This window comes from Ornithorhynchus anatinus, chromosome 1 (assembly GCF_004115215.2).
Source record: "Ornithorhynchus anatinus isolate Pmale09 chromosome 1, mOrnAna1.pri.v4, whole genome shotgun sequence".
In the NCBI taxonomy this organism is placed as follows: Eukaryota; Metazoa; Chordata; class Mammalia; order Monotremata; family Ornithorhynchidae; genus Ornithorhynchus; species Ornithorhynchus anatinus.
This window is the reverse complement of record NC_041728.1, coordinates 101,816,887-101,838,291: the sequence shown is the minus strand read 5'-3', so window position 1 is coordinate 101,838,291 and position 21,405 is coordinate 101,816,887. Positions and strand designations below refer to the sequence as shown.

The 21,405-nt window shown below is 45.0% G+C and overlaps 1 protein-coding gene across 2 annotated transcripts; it reads right to left on the bottom strand.

The window, feature by feature from the left end:
* Nucleotides 1–4,146: 4,146 nt before the first annotated feature.
* On the bottom strand, nt 4,147–19,779 carry TM4SF18 (transmembrane 4 L six family member 18). Of its 2 annotated transcripts, XM_029051625.2 has the most exons (5): nt 19,300–19,777; nt 16,681–16,770; nt 7,798–7,940; nt 6,277–6,457; nt 4,147–4,318 (listed from the first exon to the last, which is right to left on the bottom strand). In XM_029051625.2, the coding sequence occupies exons 1-5, from the start codon at nt 19,474–19,476 to the stop codon at nt 4,304–4,306; spliced, it is 606 nt and encodes a 201-aa protein (XP_028907458.1). In that variant the 5' UTR covers nt 19,477–19,777; the 3' UTR covers nt 4,147–4,303. The 2 variants fall into 2 exon arrangements, with proteins under 2 accessions (XP_028907458.1, XP_028907534.1); XM_029051701.2 differs by lacking the exon at nt 16,681–16,770 and having other exon boundaries at nt 19,300–19,779.
* Nucleotides 19,780–21,405: the final 1,626 nt, after the last annotated feature.

The window sequence follows — 21,405 nt, the reverse complement described above, 5'->3', positions numbered from 1 at the left end:
TCATTTAACTTCTCTGTGCCTTAGTTCTCTCATCTGTAAAATGGGGATTAGGATTCTGAGTCCTGCGTGGGATGGTTGTCAGATGTGTGACTTTGGGCAAGTCACTTAACTTCTCGGTGCCTCAGTTACCTCATCTGTAAAATGGGGATTAAGACTGTGAGCCCCACGTGGGACAACCTGATTCCCCTGTGTCTACCCCAGTGCTTAGAACAGTGCTTGGCACATAGTAAGCACTTAACAAATACCAACATTATTATATGGACTGTGTCCAACCTGATTATCTTCTATGTATCCCAGTGCTTAGTAGAGTGCCCAGCCTATAGTAAGCACTCATCAAATACTGCAAAAAAAAGTCAATCAGCAGAGGTACAGGAAAGGTAAACTGGTGACGCAGGAGGAGAAGAAAAGGATCTGGGGGTCCGATGCGACCACCAGTTGACTGCAAGCCAGCAATGTAATATTGTTATTTAAAGGACCCTCATGGCATAGGAGGTAGGAACAGGAGGAGTGTGACATGTAAGCATTGGAATCCAACTCTTCCACCATCCTCAGGCCTAGTCAGACCCTTCTTTGAGTAGTTAGGATGGAAGTTTGAATAGGGAGCATGGGCATGGGAGTTGGAAGACCTGGGTTCTAATCTCAGTTCTGCCACTTGTCTGTTTGAGTTTGGGAAAGCTCTTAATTTCCCTGTGCCTCAACGACCTCATTTGTAAAATGGGGACTAAATCCTTCTACCTCTTACTGGGACTGTGAACCCCAGGTGGGATTGTGTCCAATCTGGTTATTTTTCATCTACCACAGTGTATAGTACAATGCCTGACTCAGAATAAGTGCTTAACAAGTACCTTAAAAGTATGAAAATTAGGTTTTTTAGAAGAAAGGTTAGAGGAATTTGGATTGTTTAACCTAGGCACGAGAAGGATTAGGAAATTAACCAATGACCAACTTCAAGTCAATGAAGGGCTCAAGGAAGATGATGAATGGCTGTTCTCCTTGGTCACTAAGGACCAAACCAAAGGAAATGGGGGTAAAATTGCAGCAAGACATGGAGTACAACCTCTCGACTATCTGTCTGGTTGATAAAATCCTGCAATTGGTGAGAAAACCATACCTGAAACAAATATCTCCAGATTATCTGCATTCCAGAGGATCAGGCAGAGCTTGTTGTGTTCCCCCTGAGATTCTGAGTAAGCTGTCTTTATAATGAAAAGTGTCCCTACATGGAAGTTGCTGTTCAAAGAATTTTGTCACAAAGCTGCATTTCTCCTCTGGGGGTTACCCACTACTTCTGTCTGACTTCCAATAACTCTCAGTGGAGCCACCTTGGAATGCCTTCCCACCCCAGGTTCATCTTGATCACTGGCTTCATTAGCCTCCAGGGACTGGCAGAATGCTTTAACCCTTGAGCCTCACCCCTGACTCTGCAAGGGAATGAAATGACAGCATGGCTTTTAAGGAGTAGTGTGAACCATGCTACTTTGGATTAGATTCCTGGACCATCCAGCCCAGGAGAAGCATTGCCTAGGGGAAAGACCACAGACCTGGGAGTCAGAGGCCCTGGGTTCTAATCCCGGCTCTGCCGTTTGCGTGCTGTGTGCCCTTGGGCAAGTCACTTAACTTCTCTGTGCTTCAGTTTCCTCACCTGTAAAATAGAGATTCAAGGCCTGTTCTCCTTGCCTCTTAAAATGTGAGTCTCATTTGGGACAGAGGCTGTGACCAATCTGATTATATTGTATCTGCCTACCCCAGCACTTAGAAAAGTGCTTGGCACAGAGTAAGTGCTGAACAAAGACTACAGTTCTAGAAAGAGACATGTACTTGTTGCCCTCCTGGACATCTGTTCTTGTGGTCAGGATAGGCCAGCTACTTTCCCTACCTTCTACATCTCAACCTCACCTTAGCTATGCTGTATTAGTCAACAGTTGGCTTGAACTTCCCGGAACCTTATCCAGGAAAGTGGAATAATCCATAATTTGGCTGGAAGTCCTTCTGTTACATCTGTTTGGAGGAGTTAGGGAAATTCCCATTCAAAAGAAGGAATTGATTGAGATCTAAGACCATTGTAATAAATGTCATTTCTGGATTAACCCTATATTCATCCAGGCCTGTATTCTGTTTCCAGCAGTGAAATTAGAAATTAGAATTAGATGAAGGAACCAAGCAATTGTTGCCCACTGGCATGCCCCGCCTTAGCTATTCAGTCATATTTATTGAATGTTTACTGGGTGCAGGGCATGCTACTAAACAGTCGGGAGAGTATAATATACCAATAAAACAGACACATTCCCTACCCACAATGATCTTACAGTCTAGAGGAGCTGGGCTCCAGGTAGGGAAGCTGAGTCTGATGTGGGTGAGTTCCCAGGGCCCAAGCATCTGCAGGAAGCCTTAAACTGTTGCCTTTCAGCTCCTGAGAAAGCCAGAAAGTCAATCAGTCAATTGGTCAGTGGTATTTATTGAGCTCTTACTGTGTGCAGAGCACTGTACTAAGTGCTTGGGAGAGTACAGTACAACATCATTAGCATACATGTTCCCTGCCCACATGAAGCTTACAGTCTAGAAGAAACAAGGGTTAGGGGATGAACCACCAAGAACCCCCGTCCCTCTTCTATCTTTCCCTCTAGCAGCTCATTATGGTTTCCTCATCCTAACATGCTTCAACCTTCTTTTTAATATAATAATTTTGGTACTTTTTATGTGCCAAGCACTGTTCTAAGCAGCTGGGATAGATACAAGTTAGTCAGGTTGGACACCATCCCTGTCCCACATAAGGCTCATACTCTTAATCTCCATTTTACAGCTGAGGTAACTGAGGCCCAGAGAAGTGATTTGCCCAAGATCACACAGCAGACATGTGGCAGAACCGGGATAAGAAACCATGACCTTCTTACTCCCAGGCCCATGCTCTATCCACTAAGTCATGCTGTTTCTCTATTTTCTTTAATGGTATTTGTTAGGTGCTTACTGACAGACGTGGCATTAAGCCCTGGTATAGATACCAGATAATCAGTTTGGACACACTGCCTGTCCCTTAAGCGGCTCCAGGCCTTCATTTTCATTTTACAGATGAGGTAACTGAGGCCCAAAGAAGTTATGTGACTTGCCCAAGGTATGCAGCATAGAAATAGTAGGTCCAGGATTAGAACCCAGGTCCTCTCATATTCTTCCCTTTAGGACACACTGCCTCACCTTGGATGAGAAGCCAGGGCCCTGAAAGGAGATATGTGATCTGTGACACCTGCGGACATCATGATTGAAAGTAATTTCATGAATAATAATAGTAACAATAATAATACTAATAATTGCAGTATTTGTTAGTCACTTACTATGTTCCAGGACTATACTAAGCACTGGGGTAGGTACAAGATAGTTGAATTGGACACGGTCCCTATCCCACATACATTCATTCATTCAATGTATTTATTGAGTGCTTACTGTGTGCAAAGCACTGTAATAATAATAATAATGTTGGTATTTGTTAAGTAAGCACTTAACAAATACCAACATTATTATTATTATTAAGTGCTTCCTATGTGCAGAGCACTGTTCTAAGCGCTGGGGTAGATTCAGGGTAATCAGGTTGTCCCATGTGAGGCTCACAGTCTTAATCCCCATTTTCCAGATGAGGTAACTGAGGCACCGAGAAGTGAAGTGACTTGCCCACAGTCACACAGCTGACATGTGCCAGAACAGGGATTCGAACCCATGACCTCTGACTCCCAAGCCCGGGCTCTTTCCACTGAGCCACGCTGCTTCTCCAAGTGCTTGGGAGAGTACAGTAGAACAACATGAATTTCACAGTCTTAATCCCCATTTTACAGTTGAGATAACTGAGGCACAGAGAAGTTAAGTGATTTGATTAAGGTCACACAGCAGACGAGTAGCTGAACCAGAATTAGAACCCAGCACCTCTGACTCCCACATGCTCTTTCCATTAGGCCACACTACTTGGTGATTTTTACCTAATGGAGCCACAGGCCCTCCACAAGTGTCTCAATTCTCATACCTTCAGCTTTTCCCCTCATCCTTCCATTTCTGAGGAGGCTTAATAATGATGATATTTGTTAGCCGCTTACTATGTGCCAGACACTGTACTAAGCTCTGGATTGGTATCTGAAGAGCAGAAATGACCATATGGAACAGAAACCCCTATAAAGGATGTATGTTTAATAAGAGGTCCAGCTTTGGGACTGCATCAGCACCAAAACGCACAATCCTGGAAGCAGAACCCTGCTCGTCAATCTACATGGTAGAAACGTGACATGGGCGCATCTTGCTAGTCAGAAGGAATCTTTCTCCCAAATCAAATGACTCCAGCCTGCAAAAGGAAAGAAAAAGAGTTCAAGGAAAGGTGCTCAGCTCAGTGAATTACAGGCAACCCAAACAGCCATTCACATCTGCATCCGGGGTTAAACAGTCGGTCAGTTAGTGGTAAGCACTGACCGCTTACTGTGTTCAGAGCACTGTACTAAGTGCATGGGAAAGTACAACGCAACAGAATTGGTAGACATGATCCCTACTCATAAAAAGTTAGTACTCTGGAGGGGGAGACAGATAATAAAATAGATTAGGGATAGAGGAAATAGTAGAGAATAAGAATATTTGCATAGGTACTGAGGGGCTGGAGTGACTATCAATGTCCTTAAGGGATACACAGCCAAGTTTCTAGTTGACGCGGAGAGGAGGATGGATAGGGAAAATAAAGGGGTTTGTCTTGGAAGGCCACTTGGAAGAGATGTGATTTTAGAAGGGTTTTGAAAGTAGGGAGCTGGGTGACCTGTTAGATATGGAGGAGGAGGGAGTTTGAAGCTAGGTGAAATACTTGGGCAAGGGATTCAATTCCATTCAATAGTATTTATTGAGCACTTACTATGTGCAGAGCACTGTACTAAGTGCTTGAAATGTACAAATCGGCAACAGCTAGAGACAGTCCCTGCCCATTGACGGGCTTACAGTCTAATCGGGGGAGACAGACAAAAACAATAGCAATAAATAGAATCAAGGGGATGAACATCTCATTAAAACAATAGCAATCAATAGAATCAAGGTGATGTACATCTCATTAACAAAATAAATAGGGTAATAAAAAAATATACAATTGAGCGGACGAGCACAGTGCTGAGGGGAGGGGAAGGGAGAAGGGGAGGAGCAGAGGGATGGGGGGAAGAGGGCTTAGCTGAGGGGAGGTGAGGGGGTGGGTAGAGGGGGAGCAGAGGGAGCAGAGGGAAAAGGGGAAGCTCTAAGTAGGGCTTTGAAGAGGGGAAGAGAATTAGTTTGGCAGAGGTGAGGATGGAGGGCATTCCAGAACAGTGGGAGGATGTGGCCCAGGGGTCGACGGCAGGATAGACGAGAAAGGGAGATGGTGAGGAGGTGGGCGGCTGAGCAGTGGAGCGTGCGGGGTGGGGAGTAGAAAGAGAGATGGGAGGAGAGGTAGGAGGGGGCAAGGTGATGGAGAGCCTTGAAGCCTAGAGTGAGAAGTTTTTGTTTCGTGCGGAGGTTGATAGGCATCACTGGAGGTTTTTAAGAAGGGGAGTGACATGCCCAGAGCGTTTCTGCAGGAAGATGAGCCGGGCAGCAGAATGAAGAATAGACTGGAGCGGGGAGAGACGGGAGGAAGGGAGATCAGAGAGAAGGCTGACACAATAATCCATCTGGGATATTATGAGAGCCCGTTAACAGTAAGATAGCCGTTTGGGTGGAGAGGAAAGAGCTGATCTTGGCAATATTATAAAGGTGAGGCCGGCAGGTTTTGGTAACATATTGGATGTGTGGGGTGAATGAAAGAGCCGTTCTAATCTAAGCTGGGTTCTAATACCAGCTCTTCTATTGACCTGCTGCTGTGCAAAACACTCTCTCTGGGTCTTTGGTTTCCTCATCTGTAAAATGGGGATGATACCTGTCTACTCCAGCGCTTAGAACAGTGCTCGGCACATAGTAAGCGCTTAACAAATACCAACATTATTATTACCTGCTGTGTGTGTGGTCCATATAGGATAGAGATCAAGACCGATTTGGTTATTTTGTATCTATGCCAGTACTTAGCACAGTGTCTGACCCAGAAGAAAAACTTCATAACTGCTTACATATAAATATATAAAGTATGAACATAAAACAGAGTCATTTGCCCTTCCCTGCTAAAAGCCCCCACTCACTTCTAGTCACAGTTGTTTTAAGTTAGCACACAATGGTGTCCTGTGAGCTGGAGCCCAGGTGCTTGAATTGTTTCTTTGTCCAGTTTCACTCCTCCCTTTGCCAGATGATCTGGGCCCCAATTACCTGGATAATGACCGAGTAGGTTCCACAAAGGATCCTGGATAATTTCATGATGACTTTCAGGAGGCAGATGGCTGCCTGCAGACCACTGAGGGCAATTAGAACCGCAAATAAAATGATGTTCCATTCCACCACGTGGGCAGGTTCCAGGCATTGGGTCCAGGAGCTGGGATCCGTCAGGAACCTAGAGTGAAGGAGTGAAATTGAGTAAATGAAGCTGTTTTTGCTGGTAAAGCATTTCATGTTGGACTTAGCATCATTTCAAAGTTGATGGCATTAGGACTCAGAGCTAATAAATGCCAACTCAAAGCCACAAGGGAGAGAGTGGAGTTTATCATCCCTGCTGATAATAACCAACCCTGAATTTCTGGCCTAAAGCTTTCTTCCTGTGGCTCTGCTGGAGCTCTCAGGAAAGCTTATCTTTTGACTTTTCTGGAGTTCCTGTTAGCCAGGTTGAAATCGAGGTTTATTTTCGGAAGCAGCAGGAACAGAAGACATCATTATTAGAGGCTCAAAGAAGGGTGGTTGGTGTGCCATGACAGTCTCACTTCTTTTATCTTTCCATCTACCCGAGACCCTGGCTATTCCCACGGGCAATCAATCAGTGGTATGTAGTGAGCACTCACTGTTTGCAGAATATCATACTGAGCATTTAGGAAAATATCATAGAGGCAACAGACACAATCCTGGCTCTCAAGGAGCTGATGGTCAGGGAGAGTTAGCTATGCTATCTCTTTGCTCTTAAGAGAGAACAGGTTCATGGGATGGGTGCTACAGAAAGGGGGTCTCGCCACTTCCTGATTCTGCTCTGGTAGGGGGGCTCATCAGTGCCTGATTCTGTTCCCTGGCAGCTCAGCTAGCCTAAGGAGGGTCCAAGGGAGGTACTGGCTAAGGACCAGTGCCAGCGCTTAGTACAATGCTCTGCACACAGTAAGCGCTCAACAAATATGATTGAATGAATGGTCACTTGAGTCTGACCCCAGAGGGAAGAAACAGAGCAGCTTTTGGAACAGCCAGGCTGCAGGCTCCGTTTCCTGGTGACAGCACATCTCCCATCTCTTCTAGGTCAGGGGGAAAAGGCAGCCTTATCTAGTGGCTAGAGCACAGGCCTGGGAGTCAGAAGGATCTGGGTTCTAATCCTGGCTCTTCCACTTGTCCACTGTGTGACCTTGGGCAAATCACTTTACTTCTCTGTGCATCAGTTACCTCACCTGTAAAATGGAGATTAACACCATGTGGGCCATGTCCAACCTAATTAACTTGCATCTACCCCAGGCTTAGAACATTGCCTGGCACATAGTAAGCGCTTAAGAGAGGCCACAAAAATAAGGGATCCTTGGGATATACATCTAATACCTTTGCTAAATTACCAACTACCCTGACACCCAAGTAGAAAAAGAATATTCTAACACGGGCAGGTTGGTTCACGGGCCAGGATGACATTCTCCATTTTTAATTTATTGAATTCCAGGTGGACAGTGGGCTCGGTGCATGGGCTGCTGCAGGCTGGTCAACATTTTTTACCTCCCTGCTGTGTCTTCGAAGGCATACTCCCAGCCAGCCAGGGTGCGACAGTATGGGCCTTGCACCAAGGCCAATCCAGAGATGACCAGGCAGTATCCAGAAAATGCAAATCCAAGAAGTGAAAAGACAATCGATAGAAAACTCTAAAGAAAAGAGAGAAAAATGTCACAACCCTGTCACTGTCAGCATCGTGACCTAGTGGAAAGAGCAGGGGCCTGGAAGTCAGAGGATCTGGGTTCTAATCCCAGGTCGACTATGACCTGCTCTGCAATCTTGGACAAGTCACTTATATTATCTGTGCCTCAGTTTCCTCTTCTGGAAAATGAGGATTAAATTACTTTTCTCCCTTCCTCTTAAACTGTGAGCCCCGGATAAGATAAGGACTGTATCGGATCTGATTGCATTGTGTTTGTCCCAGAGCTTAGCGCAGTGTGTGGTATAAAGTAAGCATTTATATACCCCAATTATTAACTCTTCCCTACTATTACTATTAGCATTATTAATATTATCAGCTCTATCCATTAAGTCCTATTGGGTACAGAGCAGTAGGCTGGGCAGTTCAGAGCACTGGAAGGACATAGAAAAGAAGGACATTTCATGGCTCTTGCCTTCAGTTAACTTACATTTTAAAGGGGGAGACCAATGGATATAAATTGACAAATATAAAGCAGTTTAAAGGGTGTGAAAAGAGATGCAAATAATCAATCCAAATAGATAAATCAGTCAAAAAAAATTGATAAACGGATGAATATATGAGGTGACTGATGGAAATAGCATGATGGAGATGGTAGGGGACTAATTAGGGTGGGCTTCCTGGAGGAGGTCACTGATGAAATAGCACGACTGAGGTCACAGGGGACTATTCAGTGCAGGCCTCCTGGAGGAGATGGCCTCATAGATTGCTATAAAAGAGGATAGGGATGGGGCTCAGTAAGGCTGAGTGGGAAGGAGTGAGAGGGTATTTCTGGTAAGTCATCAGACTGGTTCTCCCTCTCAGCAATTCTAGACGTCCGGCTTCATTTAGATTTCATAAAATCTTAGTGTGTCAGGAAGAGAGGAGCTGACCTCTGAAAGGAAGGAAGAAAGAACAAAGTTCCTTGAGAAAGATGTTTCATCCTCACAGGGTTGTGCTTTCCAGGACAAAGATCGATCGATCTGCTCATGTATTTAACTCCAAGCTTACCCCAGCTCAAATGTGAGGAAAGCTACTAAACTTTTCTGGTTTTGAGGTCAGAAAATTGGATGCACACCTGAGACTCAGTTTACTGCGTGGAAGGAGGCAATGGTAAACCCTTCTGTATTTTTACCAAGAAAACTCTCTGGATCCACTACCAGAACGATTGTAGATGGACGTGGGGTGATCTGGGAGAGATCTGTCCATGGGGTCGTTATGGGTAGGACACGACTTGACAGCATAAGACAGCACAACACACCTTACTGTTGCAGAACACTGTACTAAGCTCTTTTTGAGCTTTGAGCACAATGGTGTTAGAAGATACAATTCCCATCCTCAAAGGGCTTACAATCTAGCAAAGGAGCTCTATGCTTGCCCCCCGCCCCAACTCATTGCTCCTGCCTTTTCCTTGTATAGAACTTCTTTGCCCTTAGCCTTGCCAAATCACATCCCTCGGCACTTTCAATGTATCCTAAAAAGTCATCTCCTCCTGGAAGCTTTCTCTGCCTAATCCCCCTTCTTCCTGGTCATACCACCCCATTAGCCACTGCAGCATTCATGAGTTATCTGTACTAATCATTTTATTTGTTAAGCACTTATTATGTCCCAAACATCATACTAAGCACTTTGGTCCATACAAGATAATTAGGTTGGTCATAGACCCTATCCCACACAAGGTTCACAGTCTAAGTAGCACCAAGAACATATATTAAATCCCAATTTTACAGATGAAGAAACTGAGGCATATCAGGAAACCGAGGTCAAACAGCAGGCAGGTGACAAAACTGGGATAAGAATCGAGGTCCACTAACTCCAGGCCTGTGCTCTTTTCACTAAGCCCCACTGCTTTTCTCCTGTTTTCTGTTGTCTGTCCTATTTCCTCACTATTCTAGCACTTTTCAACCTTTGGGTTTGAGGTAGTTTGTGTTCAGCTGTCTCTCTGCCTGTCTCCTCAATTGGCTTGCAGGATGGGCCCAAATGCTATTTCCTGTGTTGGCTCTAAAAGGATGGAATAAGCCAGACTGTCTCCCTTTCCTGTTTTGCCACATTCACTCCCCAGGTGGTTGATGCTTTACTCAAGGTTGGCTACTTGGACGCAGACAGATACGGAAACTGTTTAGAGATTACTTGCGGTGTCACCTCCCCTCTATTTTGGAGGGGAATTACTGAAAGGTCACTAGAAGAATTATGGATCTTGATTAACCGAAAAGTAAACCCAATATTTTCATAAATCAATAGACTCTTTTGCAAAATGGAAAGCATCCTAAAATGGTCCTGGAACACAAAGCTTTTGAGAAGGCATCTTGGCGATCTCTCATTCTTCCCCTCAGCAACTCCACCAGCGCCTTTCTAGGAAGACTGCCAGGACAGAGTCCTGGGCTTCTCTGTTCCTGACAGAGGAAAACTAGGTCATGGTGCAGCGGATAGGACATGGGCCTGGGAGTCGGAAGCTCATGGGTCCTAATCCTGACTTCACCACTTGTCTGCTGCATGCCCTTGGACAAGTCGTTTAACTTCTCTGGGGCTCGGTTACCTCGTCTGTAAAATGGGGATTGAGATTGTGAACCCCGCTTAGGTCAGGGACTGTGTCCAACCCGATTTGCTTACTTCCACCCCAGCGCTTAGTTCACTGCCTCACACATAGTAAGCGCTTAACAAACATCATGATTACTTCCACCCAGGAGTATGGATTCCCCCCGCTTGGAAAAGCACATTTTGTTGGATGGTTTGTCACTCATTTATCATTTCCCAATGCAACCATTCATTCATTCATTCAATCGTATTTATTGAGCATTTACTATGTGCCGAGCACTGTACAAAGCACTTGGGATATACAATTCAGCAACAGATAGAGACATTCCCTGCCCAATAACGGGCTCACAGTCTAAACAGGGGAGATAGAAAGCAAGGTGAAACAGAACAAAACAAGTAGTCTGGTGTAGATATCATCGAGATAAATAGAATCATAGATATATGCACATCATTAACAAAATAAATAGAGTAATAAATAATATATACAAATATGTACAGTGCTGTGGGGAGGGGAAGGGAGCAGAGCAGAGGGCGGGAGACCACTGCATCAACCTCCTCAATGACCTCCCTGCCTTCAGATTCTCCCCTCCTCCGGTCCACCCTTCACTCAACTGCCCAGATCAGTTTTTCTAAAACAAGATTTTTTATCTGCCTCCCCATTTCTCATAAACTTCCAATAGTTGGCTATCACCCTAGACTGTATGCTCATTGTGATCAGGAAAGATATCTACCCACTTTGTTGTACTGTACTCTCCTAAGCTCTTACTACAATACTCTGCACACAGTAAATGTTCTATAAATGCAATTGATTGATCAACTGATTGATCAATTGATATTCCTCTCTGCATCAAGCCAGAACTCCTCACCCATTGCTTTAAGACACTCAGTTAGGTCTCCTCCTCCTACCTATTCTCACTCCTCTCCTACTACACCACCACTGACAACCTTCAATTTTCTCAAGCCAACTTATTTCCCAGGCCTCATTCTTATTTCTCTTGCTGCCAACCTCTTGCTTATTCATTTAATAGTTTTTTATTGAGTGCTTACCGTGTGCAGATCACTGTACTAAGCGCTTGGAAAGTACAATTCAGCAACAGAGACAATTCCTTACCCACCACCGGGCTCACAGTCTAGAAGCGGGGAGACGTACAACAGAACAAAACAAAGCAATTTGCCTTAAACATGTAGAGGCTGTGCTTTGGGTTACTTCCAAATTTTGGGTTTTGTCTTTGGCTTTACCTAATGCCTCTTTCTTTCTTCTTCCAAAAGATTAACTTTTCAGAATAGCCACTGCTATCTCCAAGTTTGCATTCACATGGCAGCTGCTCTGGCTTCATTTTTTTATTCTTAATTAGGACAACACAGTCTAACTTGGAGTAAACAAGATCATTGGTCTCAAGATGGGCCCTGCTTCCTCTCTACCGAGCAGTTTTTATCCAAATAAAGAATCCAAAATGGCTGATAATTTGGTCCAACACTCAACAGACAGAATTTAACTCTCGTGTAAACAAAGTTGTATTTTGTTACATAATTATGCCCTCCCTTCTGCCTGGAACTCCCTCCACCCTCTTCAAATCCCCATCTTCAAATCCCTTCTTAAATCACATATCCTCCAGATTAATCTCTGATTATTTAATGTATTTACATTGTCTGTCTCTAGCTCCAGACTGTAAGCTCACTGTGGACAGGAAATGTGCCTTATATTATTATAGGGTAGTCTCCCAAGTACTTAGTTCATTGCTCTGCATACAGTAAGAGCTAAATAAATTGATTGATTGACTGACTGACTGTCCGATAATTTGTTTCCCCATGCTATTTTTGCCCCTACATCCCCCCAGCACTTATTTGTCATCTAAGCACGTGGGTACTCATCCGTCCAAAATCCCCCATCCCTGGTAACACTTATACATTTTTCAAAGTCTGCAGTCCCTCTCTGCCTACAATTTATTTAGTGTCTTCCCCACTAGATTCTTAGCTCCTTGAGAGGTGGCTTCATGTCTACTTTATTATAGTCTTCTGAGAATCTCCCCCAAGTGCTTAGTACACTGTGCACCACACAGACTAAGCATTCAGTAAACACTAATGATTGACTGAAAACTCAGATTAAATTAGAGATAGTCCTGGCCTTCATGAGCAGGGAACGAGTCTGCTAATTCTGTTGTATTGTGCTCTCCCAAGCACTTAGTACAATGTTATCTAGTAAGTGCTCAATAAATATGATTGATTGATTGATTTAAGGGGTTCGCCACTAAAGAATATGAGTGGGGAGCAGGTGGAAAAATACCTAAGCATTGAGAATGAGTGCAAATCATAAAAGCCAAGGGTGACTATTGGTTGGAGGTGACTTGGGGTGTTGGGAACTAATCTGGAAAGGCTTTTTGGAGGAGGTGAGATTTTTAGAAGGACTTTTAAAAATAGGGAGGGCTGAAGTCTGGCAGATTTGAAGGGGATGGAGAAGGTCCAGGCAGAGAGAACAACATAAAACATGGTTAGAGTCAGCAGAGTCAAAAAGTGAGATATAGCTAAATTATCTACCCCAATGCTTAGTATAATGTTTGGCACATTGTAAGTGCTTAACAAATGCCACAGTTATTGGTATCATTATTAGGTGAGCTTGGAAGGAGAGAAGAGTGTGAGCTGGTGAGGAGTGGGTGGAGAGAGTTGATATGTAGAATGGAGAAAGGGCAGACAGTATATGGCTAGTCTCACTCCGTAATCATCTTGGAAACCCGGCAAGCAGCAAGTGTGCCTGATTCATGGATGTTTCTGGCTTTTCAGCCCCTGTCATGACCTCTCACTTTGCTGCTGCTCAGAGAAACATCAGTTTCCAGAGCCCAGATGTGAAGCAATGTATTGATCAATGGCATATATTGAGCACTTGCTCTGTGCAGAGCAGTGTAAATTGAGCACTTGCTCTGTGCAGAGCAGTGTACTAAACACTTGAAAAAGTAAAATATAGTGGAGATGACAGACACAGTCCTTGCGCTCATGAACCTCATAATCTACTGGGGGAGACAGGCATTAAAATAAATTACAGCTATGGGAAGCAGCAGAGTTAAGTATAAGGATATGCACATAAGTGCTGTGAGGGTGGCGTTGGGTGAGTCTTAGAGGGAATAGATCCGAGAGCACAGTTTGGACAGGGAAGGCTTCCTGGAGGGGATATATTTTCGTAGGGCTTTGAGAGAGGTTGTCTGCCAGATATGAAGGAAGAGAGAGTTCCAGGTTGTAAACAAGGTATCGATGAGCTAAATGAGGTGGGGTACAGTTGAGCCCCTTGATTTCTGCCAGACCCCCAAGCAATAGGATGGGCTCCAGACACATTTGTAATCTGTCTGAGCAAGGGCGTGGATCATTTTCCTTCTCTTCCCCTATCTGGAACTGAACCCACTCCTGAGAGCATAGGGGACCCCCGGGCCCTGCCATCCAAGTGACCGATTGGCAGATTGAAAGCTGACGGGGAACCGCTATCATCTCCCCTTGTATATTGATACAGCGCGGGGTGGATTTTATAATACCCCAACTACAGAGAGTAGTGTGGAAAGAGCAGGGACCCTGGAGTCAGAAGGACCTGGGTTCTAATTCTAGTTGCACCACTTGTTGGCTGTGTGACCTTGGGCAAGTCACTTACCTTCTCTGTGCCTCAGATCCCTCATCTGTAAAATGTAGCGAGACCCATGTGGGACATGAACTGAATCCAAACTGATTAGCTTGTATCTCCCCCAAAAGTTAGAACAGTGCTTGACACATAGTCATTATTATTATTATTATTATTAGAATTAGACTCACAGCACTTATGTGCATGTCCTTATACTTTACTGCTTCCCCAACTTGTAACATTTTAATGTTTGGCTCCCTCATAGATTATAAACCCCTTGAGAGCTGGAATCTCGTGCAAGCAGCATGGCTTAGTGTCAAGAGACCGGGCTTGGGAGTCAGAGGTCATGGGTTCTAATTCCGACTCTGCCACTTGTTGACTTTGTGACCTTGGGCAAGTCACTTAGCTTCTCTGTGCCTCAGTTACCTCGTCTGTAAAATGGGGATAAAGACTGTGAGCCCCACATGGGACAATCTGATTTTCTTGTTTCTACCCCAGCTCTTGGACTCTTAGTCTTCATCCCTGTTTGACAGAGGAGGTCACTGAGGCTCAGAGAAGTGAAGTGACTTGCCCAAAGTCACACAGCTAACAAGTGGCAGACCCGGGATTAGAACTCATGACTTCTGACTCCCAAGCCCGGGCTCTTGTCACTGAGCCACGCTGCTTCTCTAGAATTAGTAGTAGTAGTGTGGCAGTAGTAGTATAAATGCTAGTAGTACTTGTTACAGTAGTAAGTAGTAATGATTATAGTAATAACAATAATAATAATAATGATAATGATGGTATTTGTTAAGCACTTACTATGTGCCAAGCCCTGTTCTAAGTGCTGGGGGGGGGGATACAAGGTGAACAGGTTGTCCCACGTGGGGCTCACAGTCTTCATCCCCATTTTACAAATGACGTAAGCGAGGCACAGAGAAGTAAAGTGACCTCGCCAAAGTCACAGAGCTGACAAGTGGCGGAGCTGGGCTCAGAACACCTGCTCTCTGAGTCCCAAGCCTGTGCCCTTTTCACTAAGCCACGCTGCTTCCTAGTGGAGTTGATAGACATAATGCCTATCAGCCTTCGCAGGAAACAAAAGCTCCTCACTCTTGGCTTCAAAGCTGTCCATCCCCTTTCCCCCTCCTACCCTTCTCTCTTTCTACCGCCCACCCCGCACGCTCCGCTCCTCTGCCGCCCACCTCCTCACCGTCCCCCGTCGTCACCTATCCCGCCGTCGACCCCTGGGCCACGTCCTCCCGCTGTCCTGGAACGCCCTCCCTCCTCACCTCCGCCAAACTAACTCTCTTCCCCTCTTCAAAGCCCTCCTCCAGGAAGCCTTCCCAGACTGAGCCTTCCCTTTTCCTCTGTCCTTCCTCCCCTCGCCATTCCCCCCCTCCCACCCTCTGCTCTTCCCCCTTCCTTTCCCCTCAGCACTGTGCTTATTTGTATATACTATTTATTACCCTATTTATTTTGTTAATGAGGTTCTATTTATCTTGATGATGTCTTGTTTTGTTTTGTTCTGTTTTGCTTTGCCGTCTGTCACCCCTGCTTAGACCGTGAGCCTGTCACTGGGCAGGGATCGTCTCTATCTGTTGCCGAATTGTACATTCCAAGCGCTTAGTACAGTGTTCTGCACATAGTAAGTATTCCAGAAATACTATTGCATGAATAAATGAACACAAGGGTAATAATGTTGGTATTTGTTAAGTGCTTACTGTGTGCCAAGCTCTGTTCTAAGCGCTGGGGTAGATACAAGGTAATCAGGTCAACCCAAGTGGGGCTCACAGTCTTCATCCCCATTTTACAGATGAGGTAACTGAGGCACAGAGAAGTGAAGTGACTTGCCCAAGGTACACAGGTGACAGGCGATGGAGCTGGGATTCGAACCCATGACCTCTGACTCCCAAGCCCGGGTTCTTTCCACTGAGCCACGCTGCTTCTCTACCACTCCTCCTCCCACCACTACTAATACTACTGCCACCACTAGTACTAGGAGAGAAGCAGCATGGCTCTGTGGAAAGAGCTCGGGCTTGGGAGTCAGAGGTCATGGGTTCTAATCCCGACTCTGATGTTTGTCAGCTGTGTGACTTTGGGCAAAGTCACTTCACTTTTCTGGGCTTCAGTTCCCTCATCTGTCAAATGGGAATTAAAAGTGTGAGCCCCACGGGGGACAACCTGTTCACCTTGTATCCCACCCGGCGCTTAGAACAGTGCTTTGCACATAGTAAGCGCTTAGCAAATGCCATCATTAATATTTATTACTATCACCACCACCACTACTTCTACTGTTACTCCTACTGCTAATTCTTATGTCCTAACGTCGGCACTCAAGAGTGATGGCCCCTGGCCAAACCGTCAAATTTCAGCTTTCCTGTAGGAGCCGGCCAAGCTGAGTAATAATAATAATAATAATAATGATAATATTGGTATTTGTTAAGCGCTTACTATGTGCCAAGCACTGTTCTAAGCACTGGGGTAGATCCAGAGTAATCAGGTCGTCCCATGTAGGGCTCACAGTCTTCATCCCCATTTTTTTTACAGATGAGGTAACTAGAAAGCAGACCCCACCCCCTCCGCATCCGGGTGCTCTTACTGTGTATTTTTTGTTACAGTTTTCACTCTGGCAGCATTTGGAGTGGGTGTCACGTTCCAGGATGAGAAGCACTGTGGCGACCAGCAGCATCTGCAGGGGAAGCAAACACAGGCAGACAGGAGAGCTGCCATGCTGAGCCCATCTCACAACCTCCTCTTACGAAATGGGCCTCAGTGTTTTTTCCCCATTTGTGCCTTCAGAGATCACGAAGAAAGATTGGAGAGGGACTGCTTAGTACAATGCCTGGCATGTAGTAAGTGCTTAAAAAGTAGCATAAAATAAAGGGAACGACCAGCGTGTGGGGCACGGTCTGCTGGTGTAGCTGGACTGTGGCATCCAGCTTCAGACACTGGTGCCCCCAGGGGAGCCAGAACCGGCCAGAACCGGGCCTGAGAAGCAGTGGGACCTAGTGGAAAGAGCCCCGGCCTGGGAGTCAGGAAACCTTGGTTCTAAACCCATTTCTGCCGCTTGCCTGCTGTGTGACCTTGGGCAAGTCATTTAACTCTTCGGTGCCTCAGTTTCCTTAGCTGTAAAAGGGGATTAAATAACAGTTCTCCCTAACTGCCTTCTGTGTCACCTTGACTTGCTTCCTTTTTTCATCCCCCAGCCTCATTGAATAATAATGATGGCATTTGTTAAGTGCTTACTATGTGCCAAGCACTGTACTAAGCGCTGGAGTGGATATTAAATCAGGTAGGTCACAGTCTCTGTACCACGTGGGGCTCATAGTCTTGTTTCCCATTTTACAGATGAGGGAACTGAGGCACAGAGAAGTTGAGTGACTTGCCCAAGATCACACAGTAGACAAGGGGCGGAGCCAGGGTTAGAACCCATGACCTTCTTACTCCCAGGCCTGTGCTGTATCCTTTGTGCCATGCTGCCTAACAGGAAATGGGGTTCCTGTTTCTGCTGAAGGGGTAACACAGACTCAGTGATCATTCAATCAGTTTACTTATTGGGTGCTTACTGTGTGCAGAACACTGTATTAAGCATTTGGGAGAGTTGATGATGATGATAATGATGATGGTATTTGTTAAGTGCTTACTATGCGCCAAGCACCGTTTAAGAACTGGGGTAGATATAAGGTAATCAGGTTGTCCCACGTGGGGCTCCCAGTTTTAATCCCCATTTTACAGATGAGGTAACTGAGGCACAGAGAAGTTAAGTGCTTGCCCAAAGTCATACAGCTGTTAAGTGGCAGAGCCAAAATTAGAACCCACGACCTCTGGCTCCTAAGCCCAGGTTCTTTCCACTAAGCCATGCTGTTCCCTGCCCATAAGGAGCTATTCAGTTTAGAGGGCTAAAATGTGATTAAAAAGTGATGAAAAGTGAATGCAAAATGCAGGTAGGGAGGAGAAATCACATGAGGCTGAGGGTTAAGCGTGACAAAAATTTGACTTGCGGGGAGGTAGTGGGACCTAGCAGAGAGGGCTCACAGGACTGGAGGTCCCGAGACCCTGGTTCTAGCCCATCTCCATTACTTGTCCATTGTATGATCTTGGGCCTCAGTTTCCTCATCTTTAAAATGGAGTTCAAATCGTGGTTCTCTCTCCCTCTTAGAATGTGAGCCCCAGGTTGGACAGGGAGAATTTCCTATAGGCTAGTCATGTATCTAATCAAAAATATATACAGTGTTTAGCCCAGTACTTGGAGTATAAGAAGCACTTACTAAATACTGGAGGCAAAATGCATTTGTGGAAAATGCCCAGGACTATAAGTCAATAGACTGAGTCTAGTCCCATCTCCACCACTGGGCAAGTCACTTAACCTATCTGGGCCTCAGTTTCCTCATCCAAAAAGTGGGGGTGAGACAATAAGTGAGACCTATATGGGAAAAGGACTATGCCCAGACTGATAACCTTGCACCTACTTGTGCTAATAAATACATAGTCAGTGTTTTTTTAATAGCATTTGTTAAGCATTTACTAAGTATCAAGCACTGTTCTAAGCACTGCTTATGAGAGATTGATATTATAATTCTTATTTAAAGAAACACTGCTTGGAATAGGGAAGCACGCTCCAGCTCCTAGGAAATCTGGCTGAACCACAGAGCCTGACTATAAATATGTAAATATAAAGTCACCTGCAGAATCAACACGGGGTTCTTGTCCACAGCCTAGAGGAAGGAACACAGACCTGGGAGTCAGAGGCCCTGGGATCTAATCCTAACTCTGCCTGTTTGCCTGCTATGTGACCTCCGGCACGTTATACCTTCTCTATGCATCACTTTTCTCATCAGTAAAAGGGGGAATCAATACCCGTTCTTCTTCCCCTTTAGAGTGTGAACCTCATGTGGGACAGGGACTGTGTCTGATGTGATTATATGTCATCTTCCCCAGTGTTAGTGAAGTCTTGGCACCTAATAAACACTTAACAAACATCTCCTAATTGTTATTATTAGTAGTAAGAGTATTGCTAACCCCCTAGCTCGGCAAAAGTGAATGAATCAGTCTCCTCCAGAAAAACCAGAGCTCATCTAGTCCTTTCCTGCCCTTTCCCTTTCATCCAGTACAAAGTCCATGCCCACGCAATGGCTCTTCCCCAAACACCCCTTCCGCCCAGAGAGAAGCATCCCCCCGACCTCCCCCCTCAAACCAATACCACAGAAGAACAACTTACCATCACCCCCGAGAAACAGATGCCTTCGAAATACCACACATAGTTGGTGAGCTTATTGCTGGATGCATATGAAGCTTGCCCGTTAGGGAAATATAACAAGATATTAACGGTAATGCTCCAAAACGCAAGAGGAATCAGCAGACAGCTTAAGCAGCCTCCACATTTCCACGTCCCCATTTCACTCTTCTCCACTGGTCTCGGTAGTGAAGAGTTACAGAAAAGTTCTTTTTCTTTTTTCTTTCCTCCAGGTTACTTGCTGCTTTCTGCAAATGATACTCTCATTCCAAATTCATGAGAAGCAACAGCTTGACTGTATCTCTAGTCAAACAATCTGGATATTAAATAATGGCTTACTCTTTGGAGAATCCTCAACACTAATCACTGTCTGAAGAGCCTGGTTATTGTTCGTTTATCCTGTGCCGGAGAAATGAGGGGTGTGTGTGCACATGAGGGTGTGTGTGTGTGTGTGTGTGTTTGTGTGTGTGTGTGTGTGTGTGTATTGTCATTTTCCTGCAGTTAGTCCTGAGTTGTTTAAGAAGGAAGTTTGTAGAAAAGGAAATGAAGTGAGGAAGCTTTAATCTAGCCACCCAAACATAAACTTTTGAGAGAAAAGAAGATTTGATTTCAACCTAAATGTTGGAATAAGATTCTTCTCCACACCTCAAAAGCTGCACCCACATCACCTCATCAATCCTCATGAATGTCAGGGAGATAAAGATAAGCAGATATCATTCTTACCCCTTCACACTGGGTAAATTGAGTGCAGAGAGAGTGAACAAGTGGACCTATCAGAGCTGAAAGGCTAGCACTAGAATCCAGGACTCCTGGCACCCAAACCAGTGCTTGAAAGATAAATAGTCCGAGATGCACAATGAGCCCAGGATAGGTGTAGCAAGACTGTGTCAATCCAGGCTCTACTTAAGAGTTGCAGGGGGGAGACTGCTGAGCATCAAACAAAGCAGAAGGTAGAGGGGGTGACTCAGCTGTGGTTCTCCTGCTCCCTTGACCTTTCCCCTCTTGGGTATTGCCAAGGTTAGGGAGGAAGTAGTATAGGGCACCTGAGTGTCAGGGGCAGAGTTGTCCCATCATGCTCATCAGAGAAGCAGTGTGGTCTAGTAGATAGATCACAGGCCTAGGGAAGTCATAAGGACCCGGGTTCTAATCCTGACTCTGCCAGTAGTCTGCTGTCTGACCTTGAGCAAACCACTTCATTCATTCATTCAGTAGCATTTATTGAGCGCTTACTATGTGCAGAGCACTGTACTAAGTGCTTGGAATGTACAATTCGGCACTCTGGGCCTCAGTTACCTCATTTATAAAATGTGGATTAAGAATATTAGCCTCATGTGGGACAGGGACTGTGTCCAAACTGATTATCTTGTATCTATCCCAGTGCTTAGAATAGTGCCTGGCACATAGCAAGCACTTAATAAATATCACAATTATTATTATTATTATTATTATCATGCCCTACTTCCCAAAGATAGACTTGGTCCAAAGGTCCAGAGGTTGATAGGCAAATGGGAACCATTCTTGGGCCTGGACCATTTGGAATCCTTGGGTCTTGAATCTAAGCACATCTGTTTCCCAGGGGTTCCCAAGACCTTTATAACAACAATTTTATTCTCCCCTTTTCTGCCATTTTCAAGCAAAAGGAATGAAGAATATAGGGGTGGAGAAATTGGGACTTTTCAGGTGAGGCAGAAAGACCTGGGGTATAAGCCGCATGGCCTAGTAGAAAGAATATGGGCCTAGCAGTCAGAGGCCCTGGGTTTAATCCTGACTCTTCTACTTATCTGCTGTGTGATTTTGGACAGGTCATTTTCCATCTCTGTGTCTCAAGTTCTCTCTTCTGCAAATGGGGATTCAGTACTTGTTCTCTCTCCACTTAGTCTGTGAAATATATGTGGGACCTGATTAACCTGTATCTACTTCAGTGCTGCAGTGTTTGGCATATAGTAAGCCCTTAACAAATATCATGATTATTTTAAATGCTATTATTAAAATGGGAATTTGACATCTGTTCTCTCTCCTAGTTAGATTGTGAGTTCTATGTGGGAAGAAAGCTGTGTCCAATCTGACTGTATTGTATCTACCCCAGTATTT

Excerpts from the sequence above, each read along its gene's own strand:
- TM4SF18 (XM_029051625.2), bottom strand. The coding sequence starts at position 19,476 with ATGGGGACGTGGAAATGTGGAGGCTGCTTAAGCTGTCTGCTGATTCCT. Across the intron at positions 16,771-19,299 it reads TCTGTTTCTCGGGGGTGATG|ATGCTGCTGGTCGCCACAGT; the intron begins GTAAGTTGTTCT and ends CTTCCCCTGCAG. Across the intron at positions 7,941-16,680 it reads ACTGTAACAAAAAATACACA|AGTTTTCTATCGATTGTCTT; the intron begins GTAAGAGCACCC and ends TCTTTTCTTTAG.